Here is a 13,621-nt window from a genome sequence, read left to right as displayed (position 1 = left end):
TTGTTTGCGCTGTTGCCAGGCGACAGCACAGACACTTTCAACGATATATTTATAAAATATATTTTTCGCTTGAATTCATTCGCGCGGCTTAGCCCCGCTTGGGCCTTTTTCCCGACAATTTTATTATTCCTCACTTCACGAAGAATAATGGTGGAATTAATTTTTAGAATTAATATAGAACAGAGGCCTTTATGATCCTCATGACTTGTCCCTTGTCTAATGACTGTGTTCATCACCAGTCAACATGAGGTGCTTAACAAACACCAGTAAAAAAAGCAATGTTCCCCCCCTCAAAAAAAAGAAAAAGTCAATGGTACAATGCTTGCCCAAGCAATCTCAAGAGTATTCAGCAACTCCTTTCCCATATTACTGTCATCACTTCAGCCTACCTTTCAAGAGCAGTTTGGCAGAAATGTAAACATGCCAGCATCTAGCTAAATAAAAAATTTAAAACAAAAAAAATTGAACATTGCAACATCAACACCAAATGTATTTTCCTCAACAAACATAATACAAAATTATTTATAACTTCTTCATCAACTTTAACAGTTCCTATTGACGAGCACTGCAAAACAAGAGTGTTAATAAATATTTTGTAGTCGTAAACTTACTCAATAACCTTTCACTATTCATAGATGTTAAAAGTTGTTGTAAATACTGTACATGTTTGTCACTTGTAGACCTGTAATAATCCCAAGTGTTATACTCTCTTATATTTTCGTAATTCATGATACATACATGTATAGCTACTTCCTTGTAACACAAACCTCATAACACAAGAGGTAAGCAGGGATGAACTTACAACTGCCACCAGATACAGTATGTGTGCGAAAGATCGTGGCTTTGACTAATTTGCATCAGCTTATCAAATATGTTCTTTGTTATCCAACATTTGAGGCAAACAGAATGGTTGTATTTCTTTTGAGAACTGACACCTTAAGAATATATCACTAGCATTAGATGGTCATCCTTCCAAGAGATTGTAAAATAAATATTAATACTATGTTCATTAATAATTTACTGAGACCGGCTTTGTGGTTGGTTTTCACGGGGTTTCCTAATAATGACTGCTTCAAAGGGTAGTGGTCACTTCAGTGTAAGGGTGGTCATTCCAACAGATTTAAGTCATACCAGCCACTTTAGTGCTTTAACAAAATTGCGGAAATTTAGGTTCGAGACAAAAATATACAAATAATGTTTATTACTAATGATGGATGTGATAAACTTTAAGAGATCTCGTCATCATGTCACTTTTGGCTACAACCATTAATGTGCAGGGGAATACTGCACTAACTTATCTTTGTTTGTGTTTGTTCTACTCTTGATTTCAGTTTATCTGTCAGTTCATGTGTTAAAGAGTTGGTTCAAGATGTGCAAATGTTCTTGGAGTTTGATTTGGTAAGTTACAACATTGATACCAGCAATTTCCAACAATTTATATTAATATTAATTATTGTTGTTGTATGGATGATAGAGAAGTCTGAATTACAGTCAAAGCATTTTGGTTGGTACATCTGTTATGATCGAGGAAAGAAGAAACTAAGGGTACAGTAGAATGTTTCCAAACCTGTTGCTGTTTGACTCTACATGTATTTGTTGCCACTTTTTGATCTCTGTAATTTAGGGCGTCTTGTGGGTAAACAAAATAAACAGTTTAGTTATTCACCTAATTAGAGTTCTCCCCAACTCCCTCTTTTGTTTGCTTCTGTCAATCAGTTTTTATTTTTATTTAAATTTTTAATCTAATTCTTATAAGGACTTTCAAAATTTTTCATGTGCATAATTATAAATCTAAACTAAATTAAAATCCCAGTTCCTACTAAATGTTTAATTTTCTAATTTTTTTTTTTTTTTTAGTTTCAGTAATCAACAAGATTAAAGGCTTCCTGTGATGTCAAGGCTATCAAAGGTATTATCTTTGACTTTATTACAAAACTTGCCATGTCTATTATGATGAGCTGTAAGCTTAAATGTTTCTGGATGTGTCATTGAACTCTGGTGGTGTAAAGTAATAATAATTGAAGGGCTGCGAGCATAACCGACCTATGTAGAATTTCAGCCCGTTTTTCGATGTAGCTCGGATTTGTCCAAACTTTTGCATGTGAACTGCAATTCGATTGAAAACCATTGTCCGGTATCTTTTTCACGCCGCTTTGTGTTTCGTATTTATGCCATTGAGAAATTTTACCATCCTGTAAAGATATATCGGTAACATTATAGACACTGGATGACCAAAAGGACAATGCACTGACTATTAAATACTTGTATTCAATATACACTCGTTGTCTTTGAAACACAGTAGACGAAAGCAGTCTTTTTCGCGGCAGCAACAAAAAGAATGCTGTCACGCTTTGATTTGATTCTGTTACAAACTACTACGTCATGACAGGAATGTCAGAAATGTAAACAGTGACATTCTGCAAGAGAAAATGTGTCCATTTCCTGGCGTAAAATTCAGCTTTGTCCCGTTTGTCGACATATCACTCTTGATAACGCAAAATACTAGCATTCTACACGATTAACAGGAAGACATGTAGCCATTTCAACGATTAACAACGATTAACAACGATTAACGGCAGTTGTATTAAAAGGTACTGACTATCTATTCTTTTCACGAGCAGTCGGTGTTAACCGTTGAAAATCTATGTTAATCGTACTTTTATTGAATCATTGCCTTGAAATTGTCAAGTTAATCGTTACATACCGAATTTCAAGCCTGGCAAACCACAACTAAGGCTTGCAAAACACCTTGCACATGGCGGGATTTGTCTCTGATGCTCCCGCGTGATTTGATAATCGAATTGAAAAATTCGCCACGGCACAGTCATCACTACCAAGGAGGGATTCTTTGGACAACATTTCGACCAGTTCCTGTGAACTGCATTCGTCAATTTCATATTTACAAACTTCACCAAACAAAAGCGAAACCAACTAGCCAGTATGATACGCAAGTTGTTTATCCCGACTGCCTTGATCTATTTTGGGCTTGTTACAACCCGCAAAAGCAAACCATGATATCACCTCAAACATTACTTATAGAAACAACAACTGGTGCAACTAAACAGGGCTCGTGGACAGTGGAAACTTTTAGGCTACCGATAATTTGGAAAACGAGTCTGACGTGGACAAAACCTATAAAAAAAATTTGCCTTCCAAGCACGTTCACTTGTAGACAAGAAAACTACCAAATCCCCTTCCCCCTCCCCCTGACTCAATGTTGTCTTTTGGGTCACGAACAGTTTCCTGGCAAGCATCACTTCCCTCATTAACATTGCATAAGGGGGAGGGGGGGGAGGCAGAAGTAACTGTGGTAGAATTATGAAAGGAGAAACAGTAAGTGAGTGGTTTTTTGCCTGTCTGTGTTCGGCTGTCATTGCATAGGGGGAGGGGGTGGGAGGGAGAAGTAAGCAAGTGGCTTTTGTTCTGTTCGTGTTTGGTTTTGTCAAGGAGTTTTGTCCACGATTGTAAAACCGCGAAATGTTTTCAAAACCAGGGAGAGCCAAAATTCGGACAAATCCGAGGGAAATCTAAAGCCGCTCTAAAAGTCGACATAAGTCGGTTATGCTCTCAGACCTTCATATGAGCTATTCCCTACGGGGTTGACCAAATGAATATATGAATATAATATTCATATTTCAATAATTATGAGCTATTTCCTACGGGGTTGACCAAATGAATATATGAATATAATATTCATATATTCAATTGAAGGGCTGGGAGCATAACCGACCTATGTCGAATTTCAGCCCGTTTTTCAATGTAGCTCGGATTTGTTCAAACTTTTGCATGTGAACTGCAATTCGATTAAAAACCATTGTCCAGTCTCTGATGCTCCCGCGGGATTTGATAATCGAATTGAAAAATTCGCCACGGCACATTCATCACTACCAAGGAGGGATTCTTTGGACAACATTTCGACCAGTTCCTGTGAACTGCATTCGTCAATTTCATAACTTTTCAAAAGATCCATAGATGTGGTGCGTTTACAAACTTCACTAAACAAAAGCGAAACCAACTAGCCAGTATGATACGCAAGTTGTTTATCCTGACTGCCTTGATCTATTTTGGGCTTGTTACAACCCGCAAAAGCAAACCATGATATCACCTCAAACGTTACTTATAGAAACAACAACTGGTGCGACTAAACAGGGCTCGTGGACAGTGGAAACTTTTAGGCTACCGATAATTTGGAAAACGAGTCTGATGTGGACAAAACCTATAAAAAAAAATTTGCCTTCCAAGCGCGTTCACTTGTAGACAAGAAAACTACCAAATCCCCTTCCCCCTCCCCCTGACTCAATGTTGTTTTTTGGGTCACGAACAGTTTCCTGGCAAGCATCACTTCCCTCATCAACATTGCATAAGGGGGAGGGGGGAGGGAGAAGTAACTGTTGTGGAAACTTTCAGCCTACCAAAAATTTGGAAACCGATGAGTCCGACGGGAGTGGACAAAATCTATAACAAAATTACCCTTCCAAGCACGTTCACTGGTAAACAAGCAAACCACCACATCCCCCCCCCCCCCATTCAATGTTGTTTTCTGGGTCACAAAGAGTTTTCTGGCAAGCATCACTTCCCACATCAACATTGCATAAGGGGGAGGGGGGAGGAAGGAAGAAATAACTGTGGTAGTATTAAGAAGGGAGAAACAGTAAGTGTCTGAGTGGTTTTTTGGCTGTCTGTGTTTCAGTTGTCATTGCATAGGGGGAGGGGGTGGGAGAGAGAAGTAAAGTTCTGTTGTAGAATTAACCAGAGGGAAGTAGTAAGCAAGTGGTTTTTGTGCTGTTCATGATTGGTTTTCTCAAGGAGTTTTGTCCACGATTGTAAAACCACGAAATGTTTTTAAAACCAGGAAGAGCAAAAATTCCGACAAATCTGAGCAAAATCGAAAACCAGGCTAAAATTCAATGTAGGTCGGTTACTCTCTCCTCCGCAGAGGCTCCGCTGAGAAAAGTGAGTGCAGGCATAAAATTCCGTGGAAGGCGACGGCGGGAGCCTCTGCCAGAAACCACGCCCAATATGGCTGCGATCCGGGGGAGTCATTTTGTAACTAGGGTGGTGTGCGTCCTTATGTCATGAAAATGGCGGGTGTTTGTGAAATTGTCATGTTGCGCGATGTGGGAGATTTACTCACGAAAACTTACCTACATGCTTAGAAATCGGGGAAAGTTTGTTCCTCTCATGATGGCTGTTAAGAAAACGCTTTTATTTTGCTGTGATGCCTTGAATGAAATTCAAGTTACACGAGCGGCGATCATGTGGAGATAAAAGAGTGCATGCAAAGAAATGATTTATTGGGGAAATTTCTGCCAGCTGGGACCAAACAAAAACTGTCAATTCAGCCTTAAAAGAGACTAGAGCAAGTAAGCGTAATGTTTTAATCAAAGCGTATTTTTTTCTATACTCCGAAACGACCAAACTTGATATTTTTATCTTGTAAACAAGTTTAATCAGAAGAAGTTATAATGATCTTTCGGTGATTTAATTAGCATTTAGTTCTCACGGGAAGCTTGTTATTTACTGTGATAAGGTTATAAAAGGCTAAAAGGCCTTTCAAGCCCAGAAAAAGCAATTATTTTTTTGTGACTATTGTTGACTTTCACGAAGCGAAATGTACTAAGTCCACTCTCCACGGGTTTCAAGGGGGGCTTCGAATACAAACGATTTTGCTTTTTCCTCGAAATTGTGAAATCTCACCTTAAAATTAGCGACCGCAAACTGTAGAGACAAAGTAAATGCTGACTTCCACCAAGAATGAAACTGTCAAATTTAGAGATGACCGAGAAATCTATCGATGTACAAGAAAACAACATGCTTCTGGCAGAGGTTCGCCGCCAAGTCAATCCCTCTCAGCTTTTGCGCCTGCACTCACTTCGTTCAGCGGATACACATTACACCCTATTGAACCTCTGCGGAGGAGAGAGGGTCAGTTATGCTCTCAGCCCTTACGAAAATAGTGCCTATTTTATATGTATTTTTTAAGCTATTTTTTTCCTATTTTTTTTTTGTATTTTTTCTCTATTTTCAAGACTATTTTTAAGTTATTTTTTTACCTATTTTAAACCTATTATTTTGAAACAAAAAATAGTAAAAAAATAGACCAACCAGCAAGTCATAACTACCTAAAAGATAGCTTTAAAATAGCTTTAAAATAGCTATAAAATAGAGAAAATGTGTATGCAATTTGAAATGTTGATTATAAAATAGGCTTAAAATAGACATAAAACAGGGATAAAATAGAGGAAAAAACTTGGAAAATAGGATTTAAATAGGTTTAAAATAGACATAAAACAGGGATAAAATAGGAAAAAAAACTTGGAAAATAGGATTTAAATATGTTTAAAATAGACATAAAACAGGGATAAAATAGGAAAAAAACTTGGAAAATAGGATATAAATAGGTTTAAAATAGACATAAAACAGGGATAAAATACCAAAAAATAGGGCATAAATATCTTTAAAATAGGTTTAAAATAGGGCAATAAAATAGCTATAAAATAGGTTGAAAGTAGGTGACAGTTCAAACTGTATCTAAATCCTCAGCCTAGATTTTCTAAAGGAGGTGTGCTTTAGTTGTAGTATTGGTCAATATTACATATCATAAATTTAATGATCAATAAATAATTTATTATAGTCCTCATCTACCTACATATGTATATCTGGATGGTTAATAACATGCATTGCACACTATATGAATTTGTCATTCAAACCGTATACCACAGCCAGCTTAAGCTACAAATGTTATAAGTAACAGCAGGACAATTTCACAATGAACTTCTCTGGAAAGAAACATTCAGAACATGGCTTTGTCTAGAATTGTGTTAAGGTTTAAGGGGAAGTGCTAATAAGAAAGATAACTGGATTGATAAAAAAGATTGCACCTTTGCGATTTTCAACTGTGATATCAAGCAATGACCAATACTGCATTAGGCAAGTTAAAAATATTTTATTTGGTAATTGTTCCTGAGTTGTAGCAGCATAACTCACGATTCATAACAAAATTGAATCAGTAATAATCATAGCTTGGTAACGTGCATTTATGCGGGAATTTTCTTAGCCAGCGGGATTCAAAGCTCTTGCATGAAATCAAGGCAATTGGTCAGCCGGTCCAAGATGGCAACTAAACCCAAATCACACAGCGTTTACATGTAGAAAGATTTAAAAGCGACAAGCAAGGTATGCATTCTCCTAACGTCAAATGCAATAACAGATAAGAGTCTGGCAGTCATAAATGACTTAGCTTATATTTATCAGGATTTTTTCTGACTTGACTCTGAAGCTGCAGTCTCGAGTATTGGCCTTCACAATCTGTAGTAAAACAGAAAATTGTGCACTTTATAAGTCAGTTTGTCTTATTGATCAAGGTTGTTAGTATGATTTTTGACACATATTGCAGTGTGCTTTTCCCCCGTAACAACGATGAGTAAATTAAAAATATGAGGGTATACAGAATTTAACTCATGGTGCTAAAAAAGTATAGTGTATTATTGAGCATGTAAAAAATAATACTTATACATGTACTCCATGAAGTTAATCATGCAAATTGAATCAAAATCAAGATTAGACGAACAAGTCTTCAGCTTATACCAAGACATGATATTAATCTGGCTACAAAGTACTCCTTAAAAACGTTTGTGAAGGCTATAAATATTTTGGAAAATCCAGTTCAGATTTGGCTTTGCAGTGTACGGAATGTCATAGAATCTAAAGCATGTGGCATGATCAGAGGTTGGAGGAATGTATAGTTTGTAATTGTAATGCGAATCTCAACTGCTATTGAAGCCAGTTATGGTTTATTCTTTTCAGTGGACCAGTATATTAAAAATAAATAAGGAATGTCTACCTCAACAATCTAGAATTTGGATCGAGCCATAAAATTTCAAGAAGCACATCTACTAATCCAAGCAGACTATATTTCTTTATAAAATCACACATTTTCATGCAGTTTCTCATCAAAATTATTTACTAAATCAAAGCATACCTCTTTCGTAAAGTAGTCATCCACATTATGCTGCTTGAAGACATCATTTTTAGCTTAAAAGAAGTAAAAAAACAGGGGAAAGATGCCTGTAAACTTGAATCCCGCTTAAGGACGGTGCCTGCTAATATCGAAGTATTTTTGTGCGGTTTATGACTATGCGGGAAAAGCAGATCTTAGCAAGGGCTATTGGAATCCAAAAAGAAAATTGGGGGTAACCATGCATTTTTCAGAGATAACTAAGCAATAATATCTCTAAAAAGCGCCAAAATATAAAGCAATGTATGGGATTTCTTCCTAAATTGAAGCTTAATTATCTCTGAAAAATGCATGGTTACCCCCAATTTTCTTTTGAGATACCAAAAGCATTTGCTTAGTTCTGCTTTCTCCGTATAGTTTTAAACCGCGCAAAAATATTCCTGTACTAGTAGGCCCACCCATAGGAAACCCGAGTATCTCGAGATGCGCAGAACGTATGCGCAGTAACAATAGTAGGCACCGTCCTTAAATCTGAAATGAAACGGTTTTTCTGCGAGCCTGCAGTGGCATGGCTGCTGACCAAAATAGCTTTGTTCATGCCCAGTCTTCCCAGTCTGACTGAAATCCAAGATGGCTGCCATTGTTGCTGTGCAGTGACTCCACCGTTCTTTTGCCCGTTGTGAAAAGCTAGCTAGCATTGTACTTGAACGATTTATGATTCAAAACTTACTGATCTTTTTGGCATTAAATGACCTCGAGATTAATTGAAGGTAATAGTGGTTTTCACAAATGCATTTCAGTGTCTTAATTAGTTGCCCATTTATGTATGCATGGTTCAGAAAACTACAAGAAAGAAGCTGTGAATTATGAATTCCAGTGTATATTGGAAGTTCTGCTTTGTGTGACTACAAAACAGCTGCCTCAAAATTACATTTTTACATACATTTTAAGCCAAGCTTGAATTGCTGAATAAAATAGGAAAAAAATATGATAGGTTAACCATGCATATAAGGAAAAAAACAGTATTAAAATAGACTATTTTATACATATTTTGCAATGGAATAGAATCTACCTCCAAAAATAGGAATAAAATAGTATTTTAAATCTATTTTGCCATTTGTTCAAGGTTGTCATGGATAAAATAGGATTATGATAGCCTATTTTTTTCATATTGTCCAAAGGAACTGGCCATAGTCAACCCTATGTGCAGAAAAATAGAAATAAAACAGTCTAATTTATTACTATTTTACTGAGCAACAGTGATGTTTCAAATTAAAATAGGATTAAAATAGCTTGTTGAACAAGCTATTTTTCACCTTGTTACGAAAAGATAGAAATAAAATACACCACCTGGTTCATTCTTGCTTTAAAATAGGTTTAAAATAGAAGTAAAACTCAAATAAAATAGATGGTCTATTTTCCTTATCAGGTAAAATAGAAATAAAATATAATTAAGTGTGAATAAAATAGTATAAAAATAGGTGTGATAGGATTAAAATAGCCATAAAATAGAAATAAAATAGGACTGTTTTTGCAAGGGAGCCCTTCAATTTGTCCATCATTTGCTTATAATAAACCTTTGCCTTTACTAATTGAGTTGAGAAGGAAACACCCAGCTGCATGACAGCTCTTCAGCAAATAATTAATTTGTCTTAATATTTAAATTTTTAGGAGTCGTCCTTTCTTAACATAGCCTCTACATCACAGGCAGGTCATGAAGGGGAAGCCCCAAGTTTGTCCTCAAGAAGATCATTGAGAGTGACTCTTCTAAGCAGTGAATGGAGGTCAACAAAAGGAGGTGTGTCAACCATCAATAGAGAGCTCGCCATTCAGTTGGCAAAGTTCCCTGATGTGCAAGTCAGTGTCTATCTCCCTGAATGCAGTGAAAAGGATAAAAGAGTTGCTGCTGGTCACAATGTCCATCTTCTTCAGGCGGAAGAAATGCCTGGTTATGACCCAGTTGATTGGTTGGCAACTATTCCAAAAGGTCATGTTATGGACTGTGTGATAGGCCATGGAGTTCAGCTTGGTAAACAAGTACAAGTCATTAAACCCCACCATGACTGTAAATGGGTTCAGGTCCTCCATACCGACCCTGAAGAACTTGGAATGTTCAAAAATGTTGCAGATGCTGTTTCTAAAGGAGAGGAAAAGCACAAGTTAGAAGTCAAACTCTGTGAATTGTCTGACCAAGTTGTAGCAGTTGGACCCAAGCTGGCGGAAGCTTTCTCAGGATATCTGCGACCCTTTCAGAAAGATGAAAATGTTCTCAACCTCACCCCAGGCATCTTCTCTGAGTTTGCAGATGTAAAGCAAGCTCCTGAAGAAAGAAGAACATTTTCTGTTCTGTTGCTAGGGAGTGGTGACAGTGAAGACTTGCAGCTGAAAGGTTATGACATTGCTGCTCAGGCAATTGCAAAGTTGAAAGACATGTCACAGCCCTACAAACTGAAGGTTGTTGGAGTACAAAGTGGAAGAGAGCAGCAAGTAGCAGAAATGTTGCTCCAGCAAGGCATTTCCCTTGATCAACTTGTTGTACGTGGTTTCAAAGAAAGAGAGAAGTTGGCTGAGCTGTTTTGTGAGGTAGATCTTGCTATAATGCCTTCAAGATCCGAGGGGTTTGGTCTGCCAGCTCTTGAAGCGTTATCTGCTGGTCTTCCTGTGCTTGTAAGTGGTAACTCTGGTCTCGGAGAAGCTCTTAAGAATGTGCCTCATGGTTCAAACTGTGTAGTGGATTCAGACGATCCTAACAGGTGGGCAGAGGCAATCAGGAGTGTCCGTCAGAGAAGAAGAAATGTACGACTTGTGGAAATGAAGTATGTCTGTCAAGAGTATGCAAAGGTTTACAACTGGGAGGAGCAATGCAGGTCACTTGTGCAAAGAATGATGGACATCACTTCAGGTAAAATTCCTTTGTTGGATTAATAATGGCTGATGTGCCCTGTGGTATAAAAAGACCAGATTTACAAAGCCCTTTTAAGTGAAGGTGCCTCCCGAGTATCGTTTACTGACAAAACCCTTGCAAAAATTTCAGCGAGATCTCGCCAAGATCTCGGTTATCTCGCCGAGATTGGCGAGATCTCGCCAAGATTTCAGTAATTCTCGGCGAGAATTATAGCGGGCAAAAAATTTCTGCGAGATCTCGCCGAGATCGCGTTAATCTCACCGAGGTAGGCGAGATCTTGCCGAGGTAACCGAGATCTCGACGAGATTTCAGTAATTCTCGGCGTGATTTTTAGAGGGCAAAACTTTCAGCGAGATCTCGCCGAGATTGCGTTAATCTCGCCAAGGGAGGCGAGATCTCGGCGAGATTTCAGTAATTCGCGGCAAGATTTTTAGAGGGCGAAAAATTTCAGCGATATCTCGCCGAGATTGCGGTTGCGTCTTCCATCTCGGCGAGATTCGCGGCGAGATTTTTAGGGGCACCGAGACAGGCGAGATCTCGCCGAGACAAATGTGATCTCGGCGAGAAAACCAAAATCTTGCCGAGACAACCACGATCTCGACAAGACACCGCGATCTTTGTCAGATTCGAAACGAAGACATGTGAACTCTTCAGTGGTAAGGATTAAGTTACGAGCTTGAATGAGTTAAAACTTCAGCTTAACCCTCGGTGAAAATATTGTTTGCTTTCATTTTTTTCATGCTATAACTGGAAATTGATGAGCTTCAACTAATTGATTTAAATTGTTGGCCGAGATCGCGCTTCGGCAGATTAAATAGTAACGCTACTCATACCGGACGCTCGTTAACATACTTATTTACTATCATAAAATGAATTCATTGACCTGATAATCTTATCGTTTTATTGTCTAAATCTTTAACTCACCTTTTAAGGCGATTTTTGTCCCTCAAAAGGTCGTTTCAGTCATGTCGTAATGCCTGCTGCGAACGATTTTTCGGTACAGGTAGCACAATTTTTGAAAACGCGTTCTTTCCCTTTTCATTGCACTGTCTTCAGTTGTCGACATATTTCGATTGTGCTCTTTTCCCTCACAATCTGTCTCTCAATCCTCGTAAACAATTTGCCGTCTCCGCGGCTTGCCACTTGACAAATGGCGCGAAAGTCCCCAACAACAATGTGAATTGGGCGATGTGATTGGTTAATTCAATCACGTCACCCGGCGATGCTCGCGTAAGGTAAAAAAAAGTTTGACTGAAAGTTGAGGTTTGCGAGGCCACAAAAATTAAATATGAAAAGTTAAGCTTCATGACAAGTTAACCATTTGTTTATGGCTGGAAATCATGATATGTGGTCAACCGGAGAATAGCACACAAGGGATATGATGGGCACTGGTCAACTAAAATGACGCTGATTAAGTTAACAAACTACGGTACCCGAACTAACTGAACTAAACTGAACTGCACACTTTGAACTCAGTCACCGTACATTTTTTACGGAATGTCCTAGATAATTAATGTGCTGAAGAAGGAGGACTTAAAATTTGCTAAAAGGATGTTCAAGCTCGTTAAGCTATGAGCGTGTTAAGAATCAACTCAGTGGAAGTGACCATCAAGTTTGCGCGAGAATTGAGGTTTTAATGGCTTTCTTCCACAGCCTTGTATGTCTTGATTGAGAAAGAGGTTAGTTTCTTATATTATTTATCCGTATTTCATCTTACTTAATAGCTTAAAGAAACACTGAGAGTAAAAGAGTTTGTTTAGAAATCGATAGAAGCTTTCACAAAGCGTAATTAGCTACACGAACGATTTCATCTTTATAACTCGAAACCTCAAAGGTAAAATTTTTGAAATAAATTGTTGGTGATTCACAACTTCTATATTCGTTTCCAATTTGAAGCAGTTAGTTGACATAATTCATTTACATCATAAGCTTACCGCTTAGTTTCGCTCTTTTGTCCAGATTTCCCAGCCGTAATGATTCAAATGATACGGTAGAAAGTAAGTTAAGTGGTTGTTTACTTACAGAAGTTATATATTCACTTTTTCGTGGAAAATGCTTAGGGGTGTCTTGAGAACGTAGTTCGGTTATAAGTATCCTTCCACTGTTATTCCGCTGATTAAGAATTTCAAACCAAAAAGCTTTACTTTCACGACTGGGCTGGGTTGTTCGAAAGCCGATTAACGCTAATCCACAATTAGAAGTTAATCGGCGCTTTTCATCGCGCTCGTTAAAAATGGTTTTAAAGACCAATTTCGAGCTAAAGGTAAAGAAAAGTCTAAGTAAAAGCTGAGGGCCAAAAATCTTTTCGAAGAATCTTTGTTGATTAGCAGTTACACTTGAGTCAAAGTTTGCGTTAATCCAGGATTAGCTTAAACGGGCTTCGCACAACTGGGCAAATTTTCAGTACACCGCTGCGGCTCGCTCGCCGAGATCCTGCCAGGGATTCCTCGCCGCGTTTTTGGCCGCCGAAATTCTCATCTTACCGAGATCTCGCCGCTAATCTCTCCACGTTTTTGGCCACCGAGATTTGGCGAGATCTCGGCGCGTTTTTGGCCGCCGAGATTTTCATCTTGCCGAGATCTCGCCACTAATCTCGGCGCGTTTTTGGCCGCCGAGATTTTCATCTTGCCGAGATCTCGCCACTAATCTCGGCGCGTTTTTGGCCGCCGAGATTTGGCGAGATCTCGGCGCGTTTTTGGCCGCCGAGATTTTCATCTTGCCGAGATCTCGCCACTAATCTCGGCGCGTTTTTGGCCGCC

At 38.3% G+C, this 13,621-nt stretch overlaps 1 protein-coding gene and 2 long non-coding RNA genes across 3 annotated transcripts in view; 1 reads left to right on the top strand and 2 right to left on the bottom strand.

Annotated features, from left to right (window-relative positions):
* LOC146477707 (uncharacterized) overlaps window positions 1–13,621 on the bottom strand; it is a 545,413-nt gene that overhangs the window by 86,082 nt on the left and 445,710 nt on the right. The gene's annotated exons all lie outside the window — the stretch shown is intronic.
* The window catches only part of LOC146477731 (uncharacterized), a 28,593-nt gene that overhangs the window by 2,106 nt on the left and 12,866 nt on the right, over window positions 1–13,621 (top strand). Inside the window, exons 2-4 of the mRNA XM_085113056.1 lie at window positions 1,332–1,398; window positions 1,858–1,909; window positions 9,629–10,859. Coding sequence (XP_084969182.1) covers window positions 1,892–1,909; window positions 9,629–10,859 — 1,249 coding nt within the window. The 5' untranslated portion in view covers window positions 1,332–1,398; window positions 1,858–1,891. The remainder of the gene's footprint in view (window positions 1–1,331; window positions 1,399–1,857; window positions 1,910–9,628; window positions 10,860–13,621) is intronic.
* Window positions 6,233–8,480, bottom strand: LOC146477732 (uncharacterized). The gene is made up of 2 exons (XR_014865323.1): window positions 7,982–8,480; window positions 6,233–7,308 (listed from the first exon to the last, which is right to left on the bottom strand). It is a non-coding gene; the product is annotated as an uncharacterized LOC146477732 (long non-coding RNA).

The sequence above is a fragment of the Pavona decussata genome, unplaced genomic scaffold (assembly GCF_977016875.1).
Source record: "Pavona decussata unplaced genomic scaffold, jaPavDecu1.1 SCAFFOLD_69, whole genome shotgun sequence".
Classification (NCBI taxonomy): domain Eukaryota; kingdom Metazoa; phylum Cnidaria; class Anthozoa; order Scleractinia; family Agariciidae; genus Pavona; species Pavona decussata.
This window is presented reverse-complemented; position numbering and strand designations above follow the sequence as displayed.